The 26944-nt window shown below is 35.9% G+C and overlaps 2 protein-coding genes across 6 annotated transcripts in view; both read right to left on the bottom strand.

The window, feature by feature from the left end:
• Positions 1-1035, bottom strand: part of nhsa (Nance-Horan syndrome a (congenital cataracts and dental anomalies)) — a 98916-nt gene extending 97881 nt beyond the window's left edge. For 3 of the 4 annotated variants that reach the window (XM_084098887.1, XM_084098888.1, XM_084098886.1), the window contains exon 1: positions 283-1034. In XM_084098887.1, coding sequence (XP_083955013.1) covers positions 283-562 — 280 coding nt within the window. In that variant the 5' untranslated portion in view covers positions 563-1034. Of the gene's footprint in view, positions 1-282 lie in introns of all 4 variants that reach the window. The other variant, XM_084098885.1, reaches the window with a different exon arrangement.
• Positions 1036-12127: 11092 nt separating this feature from the next.
• The window catches only part of reps2 (RALBP1 associated Eps domain containing 2), a 48477-nt gene continuing 33660 nt past the window's right edge, over positions 12128-26944 (bottom strand). Inside the window, exons 16-19 of one of the 2 annotated variants that reach the window (XM_084098251.1) lie at positions 19520-19573; positions 19174-19307; positions 17046-17151; positions 12128-12325 (exon numbers count right to left, since the gene is read on the bottom strand). In XM_084098251.1, the coding sequence (XP_083954377.1) occupies positions 12257-12325; positions 17046-17151; positions 19174-19307; positions 19520-19573 (363 nt within the window). In that variant the 3' untranslated portion in view covers positions 12128-12256. The remainder of the gene's footprint in view (positions 12326-17045; positions 17152-19173; positions 19308-19519; positions 19574-26944) is intronic. The other variant, XM_084098252.1, reaches the window with a different exon arrangement.

Genomic DNA, 26944 nt, shown 5'->3' with positions numbered 1-26944 from the left:
AGATCTTTAACCACTGGAACACACCAGCCATGCGCGTAATCGAGGAGGCAAGAGCGCGCAAAAGTAAACAAATATTTGCATTATTACATAACACTTCAGTGACTTACTAAAGGGCTGGTTCATGATGCGGCTACCCGAGTGGTCAAGCGTTTGGGCTGGTCACACAAACACCGCAAGTGCAATCGATCACCGTTACGCACAGGGTGAAGGACTAAATGAGAAGATCAACTCTTCAGCACAGTTTGGAGTGAAATAAAAGCGTCTCCTGTGTGTGGTACTCACGCACTGCCTCCTGCTTGGGGTCGAGCGCACCGGTGGTCTCCTGGATCCGGCTCATCTTGTCCCGGAGCGCGCAGACGCGCCGGCTCGTGGCGAGCAGCTCGTGCTCCAGCTCGTGGAAGAGCGAGCAAGCGTGTTTGGCCAGATCCGACAGCTGGCGCAGGGTCCGGGACAGAGACACATTACTGAGGGCGCACAGGTCCTGGAGCAGAACACACTCCTCGTCCGCGTCCGCGCGCCTGCACAGCCACTGGGGCTCCACGATCCGCTTGGCGAAGGGCATTTTGTCATGTAGTGTTTCAGTATAAAATCCACCTTTGGAGGGAAACACAAACAGGTTCCATGTAAAAAGCAAGACCCCTCCTCCTCCTCCTCCGTTAGTCCAGGGTCTCTCGCGGCTCGTCCTCCATCCTCCGCTCGTTCTCTCCGGACACACACACGCACGCACGCTGAACCGCACTGAGATCCGCCTCCGCCGCTCTGATCCCTCTCTTACACTCGCTGGCGTGTTTTCTGCGCTTTAAACTCCGAATGCTTTTAAGGAAAGTCGGAGTGAAAACCTGGAGCGGAGTAAAGCGTAAAACTGGATCCGGAGCCTTCCATTCATGAGGCAGACAGATGTTTTCAAAGTCACTTCATGTATCGCGAAAGAGCTTAAAGAAGAGGTCTGCAACTTTTTTCATCCCTTGCTGGATAGAGAAACAGAGCATTTGTTTTAAAACAAAATATCAATGTAAAAAGTATTTATTTACTATTGTATAAACTATATTATGTATTAAGATGATCAGTTTTTATTTTTATTTTATTTTTTGTTTTAGTAATTTTACTTCAACTTGGTCGCCAAAGCAACATTTTTATTTATTTATTTATTTATTTTTAAGCTTTTAATCTAATATTTATATTTTATTTATTTTATTTAAGTTTTAGGTAACCCTTTATTTTAATGTGACGTAGTTGCACGTTACTACATATACTTACTAGTAATAACAGTAAATTATGCATAATTACAAGTAACTTACCTTAAACCAAACCCTAACTCTATAATAAGTACATGTGTTTAATTAATATTACTCAGAATTTATTTAAGTAGGCTAAGTACAATGTAACTACGTCACCTTAAAATAAAGTATAATCCAGTTTTATTTCAATTAATGAAATTATACAAATAAATAACGATTTTTAATAGTTTCAGTTAAAAAGAACAACACTATGAAGTCATATGCATTTATTACATTTTAATTTTACTTAAAATACTTTAATATAATGTAAAGAAAAAAAAAGGTTTGGTTGAAGTTCTAAACTTAATATTGTATTTTTCTTCACTACATGTTTTCATTTAGATCAGACAGTAATTGCTGGATCCACTGCTTTAAAGTCTGGGACATTATATGCTTTCAGCTAAATTTAAACAAAAATAACTAATGAACCAATAATATGATGCAAAAATAGAAAAGGTATCAAAAATATCAAACCAAAACACACAGAAACCTGACTTGACGTATGAAACTTACCTAGACTTTAGACTGTTATATCCCTTCCCCATTTGACAGCTTGACCTGGTTTCTCCTATAGAATAGAACAGAATAGAACAGAATAGAACTTGATGCTCATTGTAAATATTAGCTCGTTTAATAACCTGCAAAACAATAACTGACCTTTTAGTGGACAAACATTCTTCTTAGCATTGTTGGTGTGAAACATCAGTAATAATGCATTTCCACACTTCAATTCCATGCAGGTGTGTGTGTGTGTTTGTGTGTGTGTGTGTGTGTGCGTGTGTGTGTGCGTGTGTGTGTGTGTGTGTGAGATTCCTGTGGGGACGCGTCACTGAGAGTGTCTCATTCACATTTGCTGAGTGAGGATTTCACTAAAGCCTGATGTGAACAGAAGAGCTCACGTCCCTAAAGCCCTTCCTACAGCGCCACTAACACTAGAGTACTCACACAGAACTGCCATCGCTGCAAACACACACACACACGAATGCAGGGTCGTGGCTGAAAATCAGTGAAATCAGACTGATGTATTTGAAGAATTCCAATGGTTTTCCCAGAAAACATCATGAGTTGAGGAGCCGCTGGATGAGCTCGGCTTCTTCACACACTCTTCACACACTCTTCACCCTCTAGTGGCAAGATCTGACTCACTGTAGCTCATGGTTCACAATCAACAAGCTTACAATTTCATTTAAAATAAATTATATTAAAGTTATCTAACTTAATTAAAAAGCAAAATTTTCTTCACTACGAGCGAGAACTGAAAGCTGTGTGTCCTCTGGAATATAAGATACAAAGACATTCTTGTTGGTCCTATTGTGCACTGTCAAACCAATTTATATATTTATATATATATATATATATATATATATATATATATATATATATATATATATATATACAGTGAGGAAAATAAGTATTTGAACACCCTGCTATTTTGCAAGTTCTCCCACTTAGAAATCATGGAGGGGTCTGAAATTGTCATCGTAGGTGCATGTCCACTGTGAGAGACATAATCTAAAAAAAAAAATCCAGAAATCACAATGTATGATTTTTTAACTATTTATTTGTATGATACAGCTGCAAATAAGTATTTGAACACCTGAGAAAATCAATGTTAATATTTGGTACAGTAGCCTTTGTTTGCAATTACAGAGGTCAAACGTTTCCTGTAGTTTTTCACCAGGTTTGCACACACTGCAGGAGGGATTTTGGCCCATTCCTCCACACAGATCTTCTCTAGATCAGTCAGGTTTCTGGGCTGTCGCTGAGAAACACGGAGTTTGAGCTCCCTCCAAAGATTCTCTATTGGGTTAAGGTCTGGAGACTGCCTAGGCCACGCCAGAACCTTGATATGCTTCTTACAGAGCCAATCCTTGGTTATCCTGGCTGTGTGCTTCAGGTCATTGTCATGTTGGAAGACCCAGCCTCGACCCATCTTCAATGCTCTAACTGAGGGAAGGAGGTTGTTCCCCAAAATCTCGCAATACACCAGCTCCTCCCGTGTAGTTCTGGGCTGATTTCTCACCTTTCTAAGGATCATTGAGACCCCACGAGGTGAGATCTTGCATGGAGCCCCAGTCCGAGGGAGATTGACAGTCATGTTTAGCTTCTTCCATTTTCTAATGATTGCTCCAACAGTGGACCTTTTTTCACCAAGCTGCTTGGCAATTTCCCCGTAGCCCTTTCCAGCCTTGTGGAGGTGTACAATTTTGTCTCTAGTGTCTTTGGACAGCTCTTTGGTCTTGGCCATGTTAGTAGTTGGATTCTTACTGATTGTATGGGGTGGACAGGTGTCTTTATGCAGCTAGCGACCTCAAACAGGTGCATCTAATTTAGGATAATAAATGGAGTGGAGGTGGACATTTTAAAGGCAGACTAACAGGTCTTTGAGGGTCAGAATTCTAGCTGATAGACAGGTGTTCAAATACTTATTTGCAGCTGTATCATACAAATAAATAGTTAAAAAATCATATATTGTGATTTCTGGATTTTTTTTTTTTAGATTATGTCTCTCACAGTGGACATGCACCTACGATGACAATTTCAGACCCCTCCATGATTTCCAAGTGGGAGAACTTGCAAAATAGCAGGGTGTTCAAATACTTATTTTCCTCACTGTGTATGTATATATATATATACATCTTATATTAATAACAGTTAAAATCAATAAAATAAATCTAAATAAAATAACTGAACTGTATATTTACATGTACTATAATAAAAAAAACATTACCCTAGATTAATAAATAAAACATAATAAAATATTATATTACTAAAATAAAATATATTAATAAATTATAAGTATATTTATAAATGTACATTAACCTAGATTAATAAATAAAATATAAATACAACACAATAAATAAACCATTATAAAAGAAAACATAACAAATATATAAATAATACATCATAAAATACATATATACATACATACAGTACAACTATATATACAGGTATATTTATAAATTAACAACCTAGATAATAAATGTTGTAACAAATTATTAGTTCATGATATAATGGATTAATTAGATTAATAACCAACAATAAAATATAATATTGTATTATGAAAATAAATACATCTTATATTAATAAAATGTAAGAAGAATAAAATAAATGTGAATTATAAATTAATTGAACAGTATAATTAAAAGTATATTTATAAAAACATTATCATAGATTAATAAAAAATATAACACAAAATATTGTATACAAATATATGAATAAATTATGAATATATTTATAAATGAACATTACCCTATTAGATTAGTAACTAAAAATAAAACAAAATAAATATTTTATAATTTACATAAATAAATATATTAATAAAATAAACAAGTAACACAATTGTGAAATTATTCTAATATAAAATAATAAATAAAACAAAATAAATAAAATAAATCTAAATAAATGTATACATAATTAAAAATAAATTAGTAAATGAATACATAAATTCATAAAACTATACTGTACAAACATATTTATAAAAATAATAAATGATACACATTTTTGTTCATTATTAGTTCATGATATAATGCATAAACTGCCTTTGAAGGATGAGAACCTCTGATCAACTGAAATCAAATCAGTCAAACATATTCATATAGTTAATGGGGTGAACGACACCTGTGTGAACTTGAGGAGAACTGACTTTATACATCCACGTGAGAGAGGAAGACGAGCTAATTTTGGGTTCATGGAGAGAGTGTGAGCCTCAGTCGTTTGACCTCTGACCTCTACAATGCTAGTGTCTATGTGAGACCAGCACAGCTGCCACAAGTGAGTGTGTTTCTATATATACGTCTATTTATGTGTGCATGCGATGCTAAAACGACCGTCTCATCTGTGACTCCAACTGCTTGAGACACTAAACCTGCGAGAACAGTGATTCAGAAGCTTGCAGAAGGCAGTGTTTTACATTTTGAATTCATTATTTCTGTAAGCAAAGCAGAGAGGAACGAGCTATAGAAACTGAGAGCTGTTGTTGAACTGGATTTGAATCTGTAATCTGGCAGAATGGAGTAAAAAACCCTCACGTGACCTAAATCCGTCTGTGTTGATGCGATTGTTTGCTTTGGGGGTTGGGCGGAGATATTAAATATGAATGAGTAATTCAGGAAAAAAAAAAGACAACTTAATGACCCTAAAAAGCATTTAGATGCTTGATTCACACTTCAAAATGTCAATATGTCACTGCATTTTAATAGCAGAATATCAAAGCAACTGCTTTCGCATCATTTATGCTCAATGTCTTAGTGTTTAATGCTTCATTTTCAACACTAGATCTCTTGTTTTAGCATTTTAAACTTCTTTTCTGAATAGTTTTGCCTGAAAAGTGAGCTTTCTTTCAAATAAATGCCACTAACTTTGACGTTTTCTTATCTAGTGCAATTACTTTCACACATTAGGTGTGATCTAAGTGTCCAAATACGTTGTGGACTCTGTGGACGTGAGGCCCGGATGCGGTATATGTCATATGTTTTCATAAGCATGTCAGTCTCTATTGTCCTGTTGTTTGGCTTCATTCCACAGTCGATCTGCTGCGCGCGTGACGGACAGGACAATGATGCCGATATCAGACACTGAGGTCACACTCACATCCATTACACACTCAATACAAACATTTACCACCACTTATCTATTCACTCAGTATTTTACATTTAAACCGCTAAAAGAAATATTTGGAGAAAAGTGTTTGGATCAAAAGCTGGAATTCTGGACTGATGTGTGATTGCTGATTCCCGTTTGGAATCTTCGTCGATGGAATTCTGCATTTGAATTCCTGTCGTTTACAAAGTTACAAACTAATTGGAATTGGAATTCGGAATCAAATCTAAAGAGATCAAATAAGAATCCACCAAGTTCCTACTGGATAAACAGACATTCTGACTGAATCAACTGGGAATGGCTGTTTATCCAGTAGGATCTTAATTGATCCTTTTAGGATTGGTTCCAAACGATAGGATTTCGACTAGCATTCCTTTAGGATCTTTTGAGAAGGGACAAATCCCTCACGGCACTAAACGCTTGTTTATTAAGTATTTTGGCAATTTTGATGACGTTTTTTGTTAAAGATAGGAGGTTCGCTCTATTTAACACTTTTTACTGTATTAAAGTCCATTCTATATGATTAATCTTAACTTTTTTTATTATAATATTTTCCAGGATAATGTGCATATGAAAATGTTTTAGTTAGTTAAAACTTTATTGTCCAGCTTTAGCTGAAAATTGGTCTTTGGCCTCGCTATACATACAATACACACACTTAGTTTAACTTATTTGCAGATGTTTTTAGTCAGAACTAAGACGTTATATTATAGCTTAAAGGACAATTCTGGTGAAAAATGAACCTAGGGGTAATTAACACATGGTTACCGAGTCGATTGTTCCCTGCGATGCGTTTTCATGAAAATCGAATGTAAAGAGTTTTATCTTTAAAAACAGATTAGCTCATAACAGTAGTATATGGGGCACAGAGTAAGTAAAAGTAAATCGCTAGTTAATACCACTAACAAGGCTCAAAATAGCCTCACACTAACACGGTAGCATAATGAGGGTCCCTACGTGCAAACTGAAGCATTGAGAACTTTGTAAGTGTACAGACAGTTTAATAAGAAGATACTTTATAAAGACAGTACATTACGCGTTAACAGGCAGGCATCTTGGAAAACAGTCTCGACTAATCGAGCCACGAACGCCGTGCTACGTTATATTTCACAAACGTAATTCCTATCGACCAGCTCACTTAGCACGGCGTTCGTGGCTCGATTAGTCGAGACTGTTTTCCAAGATGACGCCTGTCTGTAAACGCATAATGTTGTCTTTATAAAGTATCTTCTTATTAAACTGTCTGTACACTTACAAAGATTTAAAATCAATGATTTTATGTGTGTAGATTGTGGGCCTAGTAATATTTGAGTATTGATAACATCACAAACAGAAGTAAACATGACCAGTAGTCCACATCTCTATAGTACATATAAAAGCACTATATAAATGGCTCATTCATTCATTCATTGATACGGTTGAATACCTGAAGACTCTTCATGACTACTACTTAAGTTCTTGTTTTACGTGCCACAAATGGTGTTCTCTTGTCCATGTTTGGGAAACCTATCAATTTCCAACACAAACAGTCTGAAACACATGAGATTAGGCAGTGAAACAAGCTCTCGAGACAACAGAAGAGGGTCTTCAGAGGTCACGACCTGTTGCTCCACTCGCCATCCCTGCACCATTGATTCTCTACGGTCTTCACGCTCGAGTCAGATATGAGGAAACCAGAGAGATGAACTCACGGCAAAAGCGTTAATGGTTTCAGGTTCCATACAAGTTAACTCTATGGAAATATGGAAAATAACTTTTACCGTTTACCTTCTGATCACCATGCAAAAAATGTGTTCTTCTTCCTCAGTATTTTTGTCTTGTTTTCCAGTGAAATTTTCTGAAGATTCTTAAATCAAGACACCTTTACTTGAGAAGCAAAACGACATAAGTAGTCCTGATTTCTGAGAATCTGATCAAAATAAAGTTTGAGTTCAAAACAAGGACAAATATGTGCCAATAGGCCGAGAAAAATCAACTTTAAAGGCAAAACAAGTTCTCAGAACCCATTGACATATTTGTTATTGTATTAAGCGTAAACTCGCTTAATTTTGAGAATTTTGCATCTCAAGTAAATGTATTTTGATTTAAAAAAGTTTAGATCTTTGTATGTACTGGTGTAGATATTAATCTTTTGCAGTACATTCAACATTTAATGACACTTTATCAACTTAAGAATTTCTGCTTCAAATTAAAAACCTTTTTTAAGGCCTTAATTTGTGAAAGGGTGAATTAAGACTTTTAAAAGCCCAGTGAAGTGCCTTGAAACATGCAGCATTATTTAATGTGTTGAAGTAATTCCACTGAAACAGGAAGACAGGGCGGGACATATCGAACAGCTCCTCCCCCTTTTTGAAATAGAGAGCCTAAGTCCCTCCCCTTCCGGTCGACCACCATGGGACCTTAATTTGGAAAAATATTGTATGGTAGTCAATGGCGAGAGACAACAAATATTTTGATCTCGTTTGAATTGTGCCCTGAATTACACATATGATGTTTGTCAATTAAAAGATACATTTTAAAGTCAAGAAAGTCACAGTTTGATGTAAAACTGTTGAGGTATAAGACGTAATGCGTAATTACAAAGACTACAAACTCAAAAGGCGCACATGTGACGTCATATCTTTTCTCTCAATGAATGAAGCTAACTTTACTGAAGCTAACGTCTGTCTGTTTCTATAGTCTTGCGTTATAATCGTAACGTTACGCCGTCATGCCTGAGTGTTTTGTACCAGACTGCACACATACGAGCAACGGATCTTGTGACGTACATAGTGCGAGACGAGAGATGTAGTTCATTGAGCGATTTTCACATAAAACGAAATGCACGACTTTCTTGACTTTCATAATTATCTTTTAAATTGGCAAACATCATATGTGTAATTCAGGGCACAGTTCAGACGGAATAAAAAGATAAGTTGTCTCTCGCCATTGACTACCATACATATTTTTTCCGACATAAGGTCCCATGAGCCGGAAGCGGAGGGGAGGGACTTAGGCTCTCTATTGCCAATAGCGCTGTGTTTATATCAGCTCAGCAAAGCTGCAGGTTTCTCCTAATCTCTAACCGTTTCTCCTCCTAATTTCCCTCATATCGCTTTAAAATACAGCATTCTGTGCAGAATTCAAATGGTCCGATACGTTTTCTGGTCTGCGAGACTCGATCATATGATCCGCTCTGTGCTGTCGTGTCTCTGGACCGGATCTGCGGCTGATCACGTGACACTAACGTGAAACCAGACTTCATTCACCCCAATGGATATTGTAAGCATATTTATACTCTCTGAATTGTTCCCTATCCCATATAGTGCACTATGTGCCATTCACCATGAAGAAAATAGTAAATGTGTGAACAAGTGACTAATTTCAGCTTCAGTGTCTATTTATAATGTAGGGGGCGGAGCTTCAGATTCTAGCATTTGATTGGACAGAAAATCTGATGAGGAGATGAAGTGCAGAGTGATGTCATCAAAATCACTGATCCATATAGGCCTTTATCGCATCACAATAGAATGCCGGAAGTAGCCGTGAAAAATTGCTGAAGCAGTGTAGTGTGTCTTCCGGTTATTGCGTTCACCATGGCTGCCTGTTAATTATCACTGGACTTAGTGGACTACTTCGCTCTCGCATCTCCCAAAAGTTTCTTTTTTTTGTTTTCTTGATTCCATTTTAATGGTTTAATTAAATTGTTATAACCAATTATTTAAAATGTAATGATTTAAGCAAAACTTTCTTCAAAGGTTAAACCAAACTTTTATTTTGACGGGTTGCCGTGTAGACCTTTGAGTCTCTCTGTGTTTTATGATATGACGATAGTTTTTCTCAAATGAAGCTAAAATGCTGCTGAAGTGACTCTTAGCAGCAGCTGTGTTGATGAAGTGCATTAATGTCCTCATATAGGCTGAAAACATCGCGAGTGTCATGCGTGCCTCAGTGTGTGTGTGGTAAATGAAAAAGCACGTCTGTGCCATTCATTTACAGAGACACGCAGAACATGCATGATTCCAAATTAAATAGTATTTATGCGGTTTAATATTGACAGACTGGTCTATATAGCAATTTTATTTAAGTTTTCTGACCTACTTTTCATCTAAAGGTAACGTAAACACCGGAAGTGCGAGTACACTGCTTGGCGATTTCGAACGTTCCGAAACCAGGAAATGAGATAAAGGCCTATTGGCGGAAGTGAGAGACTGCAAGTTTTGAACGCTTATATCTTCTAAATGCAAATTTTGTCATTGATTTGGAGCACACTAGCTTATAGATAACTGTAAGGCTAACATATTCATACTAAAAGACAAAAAATCTTCAATTTTGATTTCATGGGGACTTTAAGACCTTTTTAAGACCCACAGAATCCCTATTATTTATTCATCATCAACAACTTAAAACAGATTCTACAAATGTGCAAGGCAAAACACACCACATCTGTCATATTCTCACATAATTCCACAGGTTTATTGACACACTCATAGACAGAACATTCCCACTCCTGCATCAGAACACAGTGTACGAGAGATTCGTTCGGTATCAAAAACACACAACGTGGCAAACAACAAGCTTGTAAAGTCAGTTTTTTGTTTTTTTTGTTGCATAGAAAAGTATTTAGCACACTTCTGAACAAAAACATGTATTTTTTTTTTTTTTTGCAGTCACTGGTTTTTAATTTGATGCATTTTTTTTTTAAACAATCAACTTTTTTTTTTTATTTCTTTTTTTTTTCATAATTACTGTTATTACCCCCCAAAATAATTTTAGGCTAGTAAGAAATACTTAAGAAATTACTAAAAATTTGAAATAATAGTTAAGCCATAAATAGCCATAAAAGGAAATGTAACAGAAAAATAAAAAAAAGGACATTTTGATGAATGTTTTTTGTAATAAGTTACAAGCACAGTCACTGGACCGTCCTCAATGATCTGAAGTTAACGTGGCATTCAACACGTACGTCTACATATTCTAACATTCCTGTCCTGTACTGTCAAACTACTCACATACAACATGCCGGCAGAACTAGTCGTGTAAAAATAAATGTTCATCTTCATGCATGAACACATACAGTCTTTAGGACACATCCATCTTTGCAAACTCTTTGTCCCAGCGCACAAATGAATGATTATTCTACATTCATCTACATTATCATCAATGTTCTGCATAGGAAAATCACACAACATCTGTCAAGGGTCATATTTAACCCCAAAACCAAAAGAAAAAATAAAGAAAAATAACACAAATTGTGAAATAATATGTTTCTTAAAGAAAATCAAGCTTGATTTTTTTTTTTTGTATTCTGATGTACTTTCTCACGATAATTAAACAGTTTTCCATCCCCAAATTATTATTCATAATTCCTGTAATGTAATATATATAGTGCTGTCAGATCGATTAATTGCTATTAATCACATCTAACATAAAAGTTTGCTTTTACATAATATTTGTGTATGTGTATATATATATATATATATATATATATATATATACACATATATATATATGTGTGTGTGTATACTGTATATACACAGACACATACACACAGACATATATTATTATATTTATATATATTATATATACACACACACACACACACACACACACACATATATAATGTAAGCATTAACTTTTATGTTAGATGTGATTAGTCTAACTAGTCATCTAGATTCTAGATGATCAGGTCATTATATGTTGTGCTTACTTTAATGATTAAAATGTACTTATTGTCATGAAAAAAATCTTTAGGTCCATATAAATTATAATATTAGTTGTAATAATTAACTAATCATTATTATATAATTAGTTATTTTATTCTTCTGCTCTTGGAGTGAAATGTGACTTGCTTTCATGAGATTCACCATTATAAGCTTATTCTTGGTGGAACAGGATCCGCTTCAAACATGTTCACGTTTACTGAAATTATGGTAACAGAAATTTAAAAAAAAGTGATTTAAATCATAATCCGACATAATGGTGCAGTAATTGGATAAAACATTAGAAAATCAGATCCATTGCATAAACCATAAATTGATTACAAATTTCCTGGAATGAAGTTGAATCCTGAAGCTTTTCATTGGTCTGCATAACTAACAGTTAGTCGTGTTGGCATGATTCTGCTGAGGAAATACAGGCAGGAACATACAAACACAAAACCAAAAAAAACAGATATTTCTTTGACAGAACGAACTTCCTAGAATTCTTGGCGCTCTCCTGTGGAGGTAAAATCCTCTTCCTGTGGTTCTGACACAGTGTTTGTGGCATCTTAAAAGTGTTTGGTCGCTTAAAGTAAGTGTCCTGTCACGTGACTGAATTATAGTGTCAGACCGAACCCAGAGTCCAGCGCACGCACGAGAAGGACAGAGAGCGAGAGAAAGCGAGTGTGTGTCGGGTCAGGTTGACGCCACGGGCCGCAGCAACTCCAGCTGGGATTCCAGAGTGACTCGCTCCCGATGCACAACCTTACGGAGAGAGAGAGAGAGAGAGAAGAGAAAGGGAACACAGAGGTGAACTAAAAGTGCTCTGATTATTTGACATAAGCTAAGCCGACTCGATCAAATTAAACTCAATTTCATTTCAACATTTCCTTCAGGCCTGTACACTGTAAAAAAATTCTAACCTCCCCAACTCAAAATTTTCTAGTGACTGGTCACATCTAAATTTTTCAATTGGCCCAAGTGAAATTCTGTAAAATTAATTTAATCAATTGTTGCAATAGTCAGTTAACATTGGCTCAATGAGAAATAATACGCTGAACCAATTGAAAAATTTAGATGTGACCAGTCACTAGAAAATTTTGAGTTGGGTAGCTTAGAATTTTTTTACAGTGTATGATATAAAATAAAAATAAATAAATAAAAAGCACTATTGTGCCCTGAAGCCTTAAGTAAGTGATCTGATATAGATTTATCAAATCCAAATTCCCTAAAGCTTGTATGGAAAAAATAACTTGAATTTCCATAATTTGAGTGGTTGCTAACCTTATATGAGCAATAGTACCAGTGATGCTTGACTAAGCACTAACAAGCTGATCCTCAATTGACAAATGTTGGTGAGCACACAGGCATTTGTCACATCAGGAATGCCACTGCTAGACAAAGTGACCCGAGGTCATGACCTTCAGATGACATCAAACTGAAAGGATGAAAGCAACTGGTCTGACACTCACAGACACGTTTATTTCGACCTGTCTTCATTTGTCATTAAAGTCACGAATATCACATATCTTCTAGAACAATACAGACACACACTGTCAAACAGGCTTCAATTCACGTCATCTGACACCCATCAGGAACATCTTCTCAAATATCTGCACAGGTCTGACTGCTTTTGATTCAGTGTATCTGATCCCCCATATATTGTCCCAGACTTCATGCATTTCCACCATGAAATGTGTTGGCACTTGTGGATATTTCCCTGTGCATGCTCATTTCTCCTCTTTTTACATTTATAGTACCTTTGCCATCATATAATGCTCACTTAAACTTACTCTTTAAAACACTTATAATTTAATAACATTGTTACATGTAAAGTTATATAAAGTTCTAACGCCTAAATTCACTTGGAGCATTTAAAACATTGATTTAGTGTTTTATTTTTTATTATTTATAGAGTTTAATAAGAATCAATGCAACAATTACATCTTAAAATGCACCCGTACTCATCCATTCACAGTCATCCTATTCTTAGTCTGTACAGCTACACTAGCTACTTTATTTTCTCCAGCCAAATGAAATAAAATTATTATATTTTGTCAATTATATTTAAATAATGTCTAACTGTTATAGCAAAACAAGCTTGCGATGACATTATTTTATTATTTAAAGGGATCATGAACATGAACTGAGTAATACAAATTTTCTTGAGCTTTTGACACATACGAGGTCATAATACTATAAGAATATCCTGTAAGTTTCAGAACTGAAAACTTCCATGTTAGTCCAAAAACAGCTTTTATTGTAACCAAGCCCAGCGAACGACTCGTTGTGGAATGTGCCTATAGATCTTCTGAAGCCTCTGCAGAATCTCATTGCAACTTTGGCCCCGCCCACTGGCGTGTTAGTGAGACGAAGAGGACGAGGAGCGAAGAGCTATCAGTGGATCACTGGACTACTGTATATAACATTACCTTCCAAAGGATCCTAATGCTAGGAATGTGGTTATTTATTTTCAATAATGTGTATGTCTCAGTTGAGCATTATTTATTTGTATTCGGTACATTTCACTGTGGATTCTTTGGTAAATCAGTCGCAATTTCGGTGCAGGCTTTGCAAACAGACTTTTACGATATGGACTCGACAGTAATGTATGGTGACCGGAAGGGGACATGTTCGGTTCACTTAGTTTTGTCGTGGCCCCAACATATAAACTCGTGGGAACGTCATAATATCTCGTGGGCACGACTTAATATGTTGAGTGAACGACATCCGTTTCTCGTGGCTGCCAGTTTTATAACATGTGGGAACCGAATCTTCACATGCGATACGGGCTCCTCCTTTTACCGCGGTCATAATTTACTTAGTTATTTGTTCATTTAAGTTTCTCATAATTTGTTTTTGTTTATTGACTTAAACGGGACTTTATTCGTGACCCGAGTATTTCATTCAAGCCAGCAAATTTCCGACGAAAAAGCTCATTCAACTTAAGAATGCGCATCAGTTGTCTTTCACTTATAATGTACCCATGTCTTAATGCCAGAGACCACACTATATCTTTATATGACATTCCTAATTCAAAGTAAAATGTTATTTCATCAGTCATCTCCATCTCCGACTGCTGTATATACAGTATTGACTGGTGTGTGGTACCCTCAACATAACTCGTGGCCACGAGAAATAGATGTCGTTCTCTCAAAATATGAAGTCGTGGCCATGAGGAAATATATATTGTTCCCTCAACATATGATCTCGAGGCCACGACTTTACATCGCGTGGCCATGACATTATGATGTTGTTACCTCAACAAAATGATCTCGTGGCCACGATTTATTATCACGTTCCCACGACTTAATATGACGTTCAAATTAATATCTCGTGGCAACAACATATTATCACGTTCCCACGAGTTTATATGTTGTGGCCACGACAAAACGAAGTGAACCGAACATGTCCCCTCCCGGTCACCGTAGTAATGCAACATAAGTAACTGTGTTAATTCTAATGCCTGATCAGTGATCAGTGATTTCTGATATGTAATGATTCATGTACAGTCAGAGGTGTCAGTAAATCAAACCAGGTCAACTTCACATTGTTTCTCCTAGTAGGATGAAAATAATCTGTTATTTAAACTGTGATTAATTATATATAGAAAGTGATCAAAGAACGCTCCCTTTGCAATTGCTGGAGCTGTCAATCAAACAGCACAAGTTTATCTGTGACTCTTGCCAAAACCCCCATTATAATCAATGAATCTCTTATTTACATTGTGTTTGCACTGTTAGTTATGATGAAAGCATTCGTTAGTGTGCAGAAATCGAGTTGCAATGACGAGATCACTGCGCTCAACATGTCTGTGATCAGCTTACAATGCTCATCACTGCAACTTCTGCAACTTCACTGCAACACTGCAATTTCATGCTATAGATCTAAATGTAATGCTATAATCAACACTTTTCACGATTATTAATCACAGCAGTGGACGATTACACAGAAGTCTCACAGCCAATCACAGCAGTGGGCGTTTACACTGAAGTCTCACAGCCAATCACAGCAGTGGGCGTTTACACTGAAGTCTCACAGCCAATCACAGCAGTGGACGATTACACTGAAGTCTCACAGCCAATCACAGCAGTGAACGATTACATTGAAGTCTCACAGCCAATTACAGCAGTGAACGATTACATTGAAGTCTCACAGCCAATCACAGCAGTGAACGATTACACTGAAGTCTCACAGCCAATCACAGCAGTGGACGATTACACTGAAGTCTCACAGCCAATCACAGCAGTGGGCGTTTACACTGAAGTCTCACAGCCAATCACAGCAGTGGACGATTACACTGAAGTCTCACAGCCAATCACAGCAGTGAACGATTACACTGAAGTCTCACAGCCAATCACAGCAGTGGACGATTACACTGAAGTCTCACAGCCAATCACAGCAGTGAACGATCACATTGAAGTCTCACAGCCAATCACAGCAGTGGGCGTTTACACTGAAGTCTCACAGCCAATCACAGCAGTGGACGATTACACTGAAGTCTCACAGTCAATCACAGCAGTGGACGATTACACTGAAGTCTCACACAGACACGACCCTTAAACAGAGCGTTCAAATCAGAGGTCAAGGTCAGGGTAGGAAAAATGCCTTTTATTTCTAAATTATGACAAATTTTGATGCAAATATCATACTAACATTATAAGTGCACCACAGGAAACATTATAAAACAATGCAGTTCATGACCCCTTTGAAATTATTTGAATTCAATTAAAAATTTACTTTAAAAATGTTGTTTTAAATTTATATTATACAAATTAAATAAATAATTAAATAAATAAAATTGGAAACAAAAGCAAACACTTTCTAATGTGAGATTCATAGCATAGCGTGCACTGGTCTGCAGGTTAACTGTTTCCCAGAATGCAGTGCAACCTGATCTGCACATGAGCATTTATGAGCGTCTTTCACTTTTCATTTCCCTCACTTTCTCTTTCTGCTCTCAGTCAGTGGTAAAATGCATTTCCAAGCACACACACACACACACACACACACAGCTGCTGCAGGATGCACTATTTTAAAGAAGACAACTGCTTGAGGCCGAGTCTAAGCTTGCATTTTCAGAAAGCCAGACTGTGTGCGTGTGCGTATGTGTGTGTGTGTTCATTGAGCGGATCACTGAATAAATTGAGGACTGCAACTCTAAACCATCTTCAGTCACTCAATAACTCTTGAAGGTAACTCAAGCCGTCTGTGTGTGTATATATAAAAGCGGCATGCGCTCGATACGAGACTAGAGATATGTGATCGGTCTGGGTAGGGGTGTCGGAAATAGTACGTGCCGCCCAACCGGAAAACTAACCTAAAACGAGTGTGTGAGCAGACAGCTTTAATCTTCAGATCCTATCATATGAGACCGCTAACATCTTCAGCATCACTGGCCAACGTTTCTTTATTAACGCTTCTTGGAATAAGCATGTGTAAGAGCTATTCCTGTACAGTATGTGTGTGGATATGGCGGACACACCTTTAGCTGTTGCTGTAGTTCACTGTTGAGACGTGTCAGGACTGCGTTGGTTTCTCGGTTCTTCCTGATGGCCATCTGGATCTCTCTCTTCTGCTTGGGTGGAGGCCTGGAACACAACACAATAATCATGAGTGCTGTCTGCACGTGTGGATGAGCTTTTAATGATGTGCAATTCAGGATCCCACTTGTTTAGCGTTTATAAATCACTGATACATGCTGTTCCCTGATCAAATCAAATCAAATCAAGTATATTTGTATAACGCTTTTCACAATACAGATTGTATCAAAGCAGCTTCACAGTATTAAATTAAAATAAAATAACACAACAAGGTTGTTTCTAGTGGAATTTATTGATTGATAAAATAAAATTAAATATCCCCAAAATATCCCCAACTGAGCAAGCCAAAGGCAACAGTGGCAAGGAACCGAAAAAACTCCATCAAGTGACCTAATGGTGTCCTAAAACTCCATCAGGTGACCTAATGGAGAAAAAAAAAACCTTGGGAGAACCCAGGCTCAGTCGGGGCCAGTTCTCCTCTGGCATTTATGAACTAGAGGCCGGATTGTAGTTTGAACTGTAAGATTAAAAATATTATATGAATGCCTGGCCGAAAAGATGCGTCTTTAATCTAGTTTTAAACTGGGAGAGCGAGTCTGAGCAACGAACAGTATCAGGAAGACTATTCCAGAGTTTCGGAGCTAAATGTGAAAATGCTCTCCCTCCTTTGGTTGATCTGGATATCCTAGGTATGACCAAAAGCCTCGAATTTATTGATCTTAAAGAGCGCAATGGATTATAGGGCGATAGAAGATCCGTTAAATAGACTGGAGCTAAGCCGTTTAGGGCTTTATAAGTCAGTAGCAATACCTTGTAATTAATACGGAACTTTATAGGTAACCAATGCAGTGATGATAAAATCGGTGTTATATGATCATATTTTCTTGATCTAGTAAGAACTCTAGCAGCTGCATTTTGGACTAACTGTAGCTTGTTTATTGAGGATGCAGGACAACCGGCTAATAAAGCATTACAGTAATCTAGTCTCGAGGTCATGAATGCATGAACTAACTTTTCTGCATCAGAAACTGATAGCATATTACGTAGCTTAGCAATGTTTCTAAGGTGGAAAAAGGCTGTTTTTGTAACATATGAAATATGATTTTCAAAAGACAGGTTACAATCGAGTATAACACCCAGGTCTTTTACTGTAGAGGATAAAGTAACAGGACATCCTACAATGTCAAAGTTGTATTGTGAGAGGTTCTGTGGGCGGTTCCCTGATGTGTTCTGTAAGAGGGGTTTTTATTGATAGATTCATTTTAGGATTTATATTTAATATTATATACTTGTATAAATTCTTATATAATTTGTATTACTATTATTATTATTATTATTGTAGTTTCTACTGTAAATTTTTTATACATATTATTACAATAACATATAGCTTAAAGATAAAAAATGTACATTAGAAAAAAACTACAAACAATAATAACAATAATAATATAGTTATTGTAAACACTGCCATTCACATTAAATATTTAATATTATATATTTAATATATTTTGTTGTTATTATTATTATTGTATTTTTATTTAGTCTCATCTAAAATTTTATAAGTAACCTTTAAGCTATAATTTGTTATTGTCAATAGTTATTGTAAACATTGCCATTGTTTTATATTTAATATTGTATATTCTTTATTTAATACATTTTTATATTATTATTATTGTATTTTTTTCACATTTATATACTTGCAATTTTCTTTTTATAAGTAATCTTTAAGCTAAAATGTTATTATAGTTATTGTAAACTACTGTTCATTTAATACATTATATTATATTATTTAATGAATATAATATTATTATATTTCTTTTAATTTACATATTCTCTTAATTTTTTATTTATTTCTAAGTAATCTTTCATCTATGTTATTGTAAACATTGCCAATCTTGTATATTTACTATTTAATATATTTGATATTATTATTATCGCATTTTTCTATTTTTTTTTTCTAATTTATTTGTTATTTGTATATGTAATCTTTAAACTATAATATGCTGTTTTGAACATTGCCATTCTTGTTCATTTTTAGATAAATAAAAATGAATAAAAGAAAGATATACGGACCTCTGTGTAGATTTGGTCAGTGTGGCAGTGGAGTAGGGCGTGGTCAAGGGGGGCGTGGCACTCAGGCTTTCTGGGTGGAGCTTTCTTCGGACTGGCTTCTGAGGGGCGTGGCCTTGTTGCACCACTGTGGAATCCTGGGAAGTGGTTTAAATGTTTCAGGTAGACTTTGAGAGAAACTTCCCATTTCGGTAAACTATCATTAAACATGCCCTAAACATCAGTACACTGAAGAGCAGTAAAGATGCATTATGTTCATGGTCTGAGCATCTGTGAGATATGGAGCCCTATTTAAGGGTCTCAGATGAGGCGTTAGGTGCTGGTTTAATGGAAAGGGGTCAGTTCTTACCGATTTGGGTGCCAGGTCTTCTGTGCTGAGAGCTCCTGTCACGATGGTCTCCTGCTGTCAGAGATGAGTTTGAGATCAGAAGGCTTTCAATATTAGTTTTCCAATTAATTAGTTTTCCAGCAATTTGTAACATTAACCAAGACAACAGGACATTTAAGAGGATCTGTTATCATGCTGGGCTTCATTAATTCCTTGTTTTTTCATTTACACTACTGTTCAAAAGGATCGGCGAGATTCTTTCAGGTCTTTTATGCATTTATGCATGTTTATTTTACACACGCATGCAATTAAATTTGAAATTTTAAGCTTAAATGGAGAGAAGAATAAGAAGATAGATGAAAGTTAATTTATACACATATACAAAAGACTTCCTTAAAGGGCCTCTATTATGCTTTTTCGAATATTACCTTTTATGCAGTGTAATATAGCTGTTTGTGAATGTAAAAGGTCTGCAAAGTTTCAAAGATCAAAGTGCAGATAAATGGAGTTATTGTCTCCTAAAAGAAAGAACCGATTTTGAACTGCTGAAACGAGTTGTCAGTAATTCTAGTCTTAATTCCTGTTTCATACCAAAGTAACAATGTAACCAATTTGCATAATGCCAGTCTATGGTCTTCATTAGCTGCCGGCGAACGACATCTACTTTGACCCTCAAACACTGTAGTTGTAGCGGAGACTGGAAGAGTTTGGTTCGTGTGTCGATATGTTGAGAAGACGCTGTTTTCTGCGAAAGCAAATCCTCTTTGCTGCACTTCCAAAGCATGAGGACTCGGTAAATTGATACGGTAAAACTGACGCCATCATTACTGTTCGTATCACTGTGTATCAAGTGCTGAGGAAAATTTCCATAGCTGAAATTCAGATATGGTAGTGAGCGTTTGGTTTCCGACCAACTGACCAATTAGAGCAGAGTAGACCAATCACAACAGCCTGGGCCGTCTGACCAATCAGAGCAGAGTAGACCACATCACAACAGCCTGGGTCATCTGACCAATCAGAGCAGAGTAGACCAATCACAACAGACTGGACCATCTGACCAGTCAGATCAGAGTAGACCAATCACAACAGACTGGGCCGTCTGACCATTCAGAGCAGAGTAGACCAATCACAACAGCCTGGGCCGTCTGACCAATCAGAGCAGAGTAGACCAATCACAACAGCCTGGGCCGTCTGACCAATCAGAGCAGAGTAGACCAATCACAACAGCCTGGGCCGTCTGACCAATCAGAGCAGAGTAGACAAATCACAACAGACTGGACCATCTGACCAATCAGATCAGAGTAGACCAATCACAACAGCCTGGGTCATCTGACCAATCAGAGCAGAGTAGACCAATCACAACAGACTGGGCCGTCTGACCATTCAGAGCAGAGTAGACAAATCACAACAGCCTGAGCCGTCTGACCAATCAGAGCAGAGTAGACAAATCACAAGAGCCTGGGCCGTCTGACCAATCAGAGCAGAGTAGACAAATCACAACAGCCTGGGCCGTCTGACCAATCAGATCAGAGTAGACAAATCACAACAGCCTGGGCCGTCTGACCAATCAGAGCAGAGTAGACAAATCACAACAGCCTGGGCCGTCTGACCAATCAGAGCAGAGTCAACAGACTAGGCCATCTGACCAATCAGAGCAGAGTAGCTCTCAGAAAGGAGGGGTTTAGAAAGACTGAATCCTTGATCAAACCAATTTGACCTTGGAAGCATGATTTGACCTTGGATGCATGTAAACCTATTGTAGGAGACTCCAAAACAAAATTAGGAACCTTTAAAATATCATAACAGGGGCATACTAGTCTGCATTTTCCCTTAGTCCTCTTTCCAAAAGCTGCAATTTCCGAGTCCCTCACACAGAGGATGTGGGCAAAGAAAATGTCGAGGCGTAGAAGTGAAGGCCGCATTAAATTCTTCCCTCGCTCTTTAAAGTGAATTACACAGCTCTCCCTCAACGCTGGCTCAGGATACGACACCGTGTCACTGAGGGCGTAACATCAATCCCGACATTCTCAGCAAAGACTCTCTGGCTTACAACACTTACACTGCTGTATTTCACACAAATATGACTACTGTTTATTTAATCATGCGTGACTGGAACGTCCATATTTCCACGCTAGCGTACTCTGTCAGTGTAGTGTAAACATTCAATCACTTCGTAAAAAATGCAATACGTTGGCTAAAAAGCCCCCGCCGCCCAGGACTGTGGTCGTTGTGGCACAGGGAATCTGTTCTTTATGGCACAATGAAAAGTAATAGCAGAAACAGGCCAATTGCAAGGCTGTAAATTTGTCTGAAAAGTCATAAATGATTTGATTTGCTGCGACAGGAGTTATTTCACCCAGCTACCCTCGGGACAAAACACAAGAGTTATGACCGCAATACAGCCACGTGAAGGTAACGGTGCCCATCGCCGCCTATAAACCTCAGAATGACCATTGCATGGGCAAAGGAGTGTTAAATAAAAACAAGTGTTCCTACAAATAGTACAAAGACTTGTAAATGGTGACCGAGCCGAACACCTGCCCAGTATAACCAGCTGTGTGAGAGAAACATGGGTTAGTTGGATAGGGTCAAATATTCTAGACCGGTCAGTTAAAGCTGTTTAGCACATGGATACAGTCATCTGCATTAACAACAGCGCCACCTGTTGTTTGTATGAAGTAATGAGCTGTGAATTCATGTCACATAGTAATATTACACAAAATATAAAGGAATAAGCACACAGAATTAACTATATTTACCAGAGGATAGCAAAGTTCAAAGAAATAAAGAGAGAGAGAGAGAGAGAGAGAGAGAGAGAGAGAGAGAGAGAGAGAAAAGCTTCTTTTATACATGCAGCTTTATTTTGCACTGTTTTTATGTTGTTGTTTTTTTAAATTAATCAATTGGTAAAAAAAAAAAAAAAAAGAAATATTTAAATAAATAGATAACTTTTAGGAGACATGATGATTCATAATTGATTCTGATAGAGTTTGCTAAGCCAATGACGCAATACTCCAAAAAGCATAAAAATACAAAAAGCACAGACAAATTAAGTTTCAAAAAATACTTTATTTAAAAAAAAATAATAATAATATATATTATATATATATATATATATATATATATAATTAATAATATAATCAAATAAAAATATTACTATTATTATATAATAATAAAAAATAATAAAAAAAATAATATTGCTATTATTCTCTCCAAATCTTCATTTTATTTTTCTGAAAAGACAGAAAGCCGGAAATTTCCGTCAATGGCAGGGAAAGAGGTAAGAGAGTTTCGGATGACTCGACGACAAATGCTAGACTAAGACACTCCTCTCAATCTTTATAGTGTTTCTTGAGAAAAGAACTGCACTTATTCAAAGAAAATACAGTTCTTTATTTACTCTTGCATTGCAAACAAGCAGAGACGGCCCGAACTGCGTGCGGCACTTGATTCCCGATAGAAGTGGGTGGAGTTATGAGGTTTGATTGACAGTTTGAGGATCCAATGGAGATACGAGGTTCAGTCACAAGCTTTTTAATACGTTTCATTGGTTAAATATTTGCAAACCCACAGACAGGTGTAAAGGTTGACCAATAGTAATGATTTATGAAAACAAAGAAAAAACATGGATACACAAGGTTTCTGCCTGATATTTAAAATTTTTGTTTTACTATTAGAGTGAAATTATGATAATAATTAAAAAATATTATTTATCCAGCCCCTCAAACCGAGCCCTGCATATAACTATATAAACTTAATAAGTGAATAAATTATTATAAAGTGTTTCTGTAACAGGGACTGAAACAAACCATGGCTGTTTCCATAATATCACATCATAATACTGAATAATACTGCATAAATATACTCTGTCTCTCATTCGTCAGCACTCAGGAGAGATGCTGATAATAACATGGTGTGATTCAAGGTCAAACATGAATCTCTTGGTTCCCACTCAGAGTTTAATTAAGAACGAGCACTTCCCCCTGAAGGAAACCGAGAGATCTGAGACGTAAACGAGTGGAAAGTAAGTGATGGAGGATGTTTTCTGAGACTGTGTTTCCATGACATGTGCCCTGAGCTCTGGATGAAGCTCAAGTCAATAACGAACACCTCAGGGATGCTGTGTTGTCTTTAGATAACAAAGGACATAAAAAGTTGCAAAACAGAACAAATCAAATGCAATATGAGATTTTCAAACCAGATACAATTAATCAGAAGCTGTCAGGTCTACTCCCTAAACGAGATCCTGTGTCAATGTTATATAGGACAGGAGAAGTCAAAATTTGACAGTAGGTGAGGTCATGCATCAGGTCATGTGGGCAAAACAATCATCTTTGCCAGAACTTGATGCTAGATTTACGGCATACGTGACAAAGATACAGATATAGTCACAGATATAGCACTCAACAAGCCAAATGCACAAGAGACACGATTCATAATTGATAGAGTTTGCCAAGCTAATGATACAATACTCATTAAAGCATAAAAAAACAAAAGCATACAGAAAATTGAAGGTAAAACATTTTTAAAAACAAGTCCATTATTATATAGATTTTTTTAATACTAATGTATTGAAAAAAAAAAAAAAACGAAAAAAAAATAAATAAAAAATAAATAAAAATAAAATAATATATATATATATATATATATATATATATATATATATAAATAAAAAATATTTCCTTTATTTCCTATTTATTACAATTATTTTGTCATAATTGTCAAACAATGCATAAAAGTAAAACAATTCCAAAAACAAGTTTTTTTATTTTTATTCTGTATTTTTTAAATCAATGCTTTTATTCAATACTACTTTATTAGAAATAAAATAAAATTAAAAATTAAAAAATTAAATATACAAAAAATATATATTTAAATAACTATTTAATGCTATTATTCTCTCACAATTGTTTTAAATATAATTGAACAAGTATAAAAAAATATTTATTTTATTTCCTGTTTATTACAATTATTCTGTCAAAATTTTTGATTATTTTAAGGAGCAAAAAAGGCATAAAATAAATGAAAGTAAAACAATTCCAAAAAAAGTCCATTGTTGTTTATATTTATTTTTATTCTGTATTTTTTTAGTCAATGCTTTTATTCAATACTACTTGATTGGAAATAAAAAATAAAATAAAATACTATAATAATATATATAAAGAAATAATAATAATGCTATTATTCTCTCACAATTGTTTTAAATATATTTTAACGAGTATAAAAAAACATCCAAAAAATAAAGGTAAAACAATTCTAAGAAGAAGTCCAATATTATTTTGATTTATTTTTATTCAATTCTTTTTTATTCAATACAACTTGATTGAAAATAAATAAAAAATATTGCCTGTTTATTACAATTATTCTTACATTTCTATTTTTTTATTTACTTTATTTGGTGTAAAAAGCATACAAAGAAATGAAAGGTAAAACAATTCCCAAAAGAAGTCCAATATTATTTACATTTATTTTTATTTAATACATTTTTATTCAATGTTTTTATTTAATACAACTTTATTGAAAATAAAATAAAATAAATATTTCCTATTTATTACTATTATTCTCACATTTTTTAATTTTAACGAGTATAAAAAGCATAAAATTCTTTTTAAGGTAAAACAATTCCAAATTGCCACCATAAAGTTAACCTTTTAAAACACTAATAATATTACTATGATGCCTCAAAAATGCAGAAAAGCGACTTCCTAGGTCCTGAAACCGTACTTGTCAGATGGTGCCTGATTAAGACACTGTGTTTCTCTGTCCAATAATGATCTCAGAATGCCGTAACTCGCACAACTATGACAACTGAATTTCACGCAGTGATCACATTCCCCCTCACCGCTTTACAGAAGCCAAAAGTTAAAAGCATGAAGGGGTAAAAAGGCCATAAAGAAGAAGGAACGCTTGCGGTCTGAGATGGTTAGAGCTCTTTGGAGGCTTCAGAGGAGTTATGAGTATTTGATCAAGCCAGAATCCCTTCATATAGAGTCTGCGCTCATATCTTCATATCTTATACGAGTATCAGCTTTCATAGACAGGGCTTGAGCACAGATATCTGCAGGTGCCTGTGCTGTCAAAACAGTGTGTGTGTGTGTGTGTAATGTAAGCTGAGGTTGTGTAACGCTGATGAGTGTGTGTGTTTTCATTGGGCTCCTGTGGCTTTATTCTCTTATTAAACTGTGGGAAACTGCCGTCTCTTCCCAGCCTGCAGCCACAGAAACATGAGAAGACACACATCAGCGAGTGTGTGCGCGGACAGAACGGGTGAAGAGGTGCGGACGTGTTCACACACACACTGAAAAGAGGAAGTGCAGACTTTTCAAAGAGGACACGTAATTAATAACTGAGAAAGAAATGATGACAGACAGCAGGAAGACTGTGTGTGCAGAATTTCACTGAGGATATATTCATTTCAATGAACCAATTTATGTGATTAAAAAGGCAGATTTGAGTTCATAGAACGAACAAATATATTTAAAAAAAAAAGTTACATATATTCTTATTCTATACAGTTGCGCAGCTGACACTTTGATGCTTCAAAAAGTTCATAAAGAGATCGTAAAACTAATCCATATGAATTGAGCGGTTTAGCCCAAAGTTTTCTCAATCGCTTTATATGATTGAAGATTGAAAAGATTGGATTTGGGCTCTTATTCAAATTTAAACACTGATCAGCGAACATAAACAGAAGCTCAACCGAACCTGCTTAACACGCGAGAATGAACCTCATTGGTTCTTGCTGAAGCTCAAACGTGCTGCGTAACTAGGGCTGCACGATTAAGTGAAATCAAATCAAAATCACGCTTTGGCTTATTGCGATTGTGAAATTGTAAAAGCTCAAATTATTATTCGCTTATATCGTTCATTTGAAAAAGCAACACGCGTCAATCATCTTCCCAAACTTGCAATGTGAAGCGTTTATAAACCTGTTGTCCAACAAAACAAATATTTAATAACATGTTTTTACTCACTTTATATCGTCAGGCAAGTGTTTCAAATGGCCTTTTGTGAGCTGATGTGTCTTATCATAGAACGAGGCAGACAGTATAATGTTTTATAGTAAGTCTCTTCAGAAAATTTTGACTAAACCACTCAATTCATATGGATTAGTTTTACAATCTCTTTATAAACTTTTTGAAGCATCAAAGCATCCTTTAACTAATGTTAACATATGGCAACTTACTGTAAAGTGTCACAAAAATGGTAAATTAAAATTCATTTAAATGTCCTTATTCTTACTGTACACAGTTCATTTACTATTGTAAAAATGAATACTCTAAAAAATAAAATGAATTTGATTTAAGTCCCGCCCTACATTATTTCCTGCTGGATATTCTGTTTCAGTCAGAAATCAGAAGTTAAATGTTGGTTTACGTTGTTCAAATGTCGGTTCAGTGATTCTCACATCTGAGGTTAATACATTGTGTGTTTTAAATAGAGAGG

The sequence above is a fragment of the Abramis brama genome (genome assembly GCF_963993115.1).
Source record: "Abramis brama genome assembly, chromosome: 22".
NCBI classification, from domain to species: Eukaryota; Metazoa; Chordata; class Actinopteri; order Cypriniformes; family Leuciscidae; genus Abramis; species Abramis brama.
The sequence above is the reverse complement of the archived record's forward strand: the minus strand, read 5'-3'. Positions and strand labels throughout refer to the sequence as shown.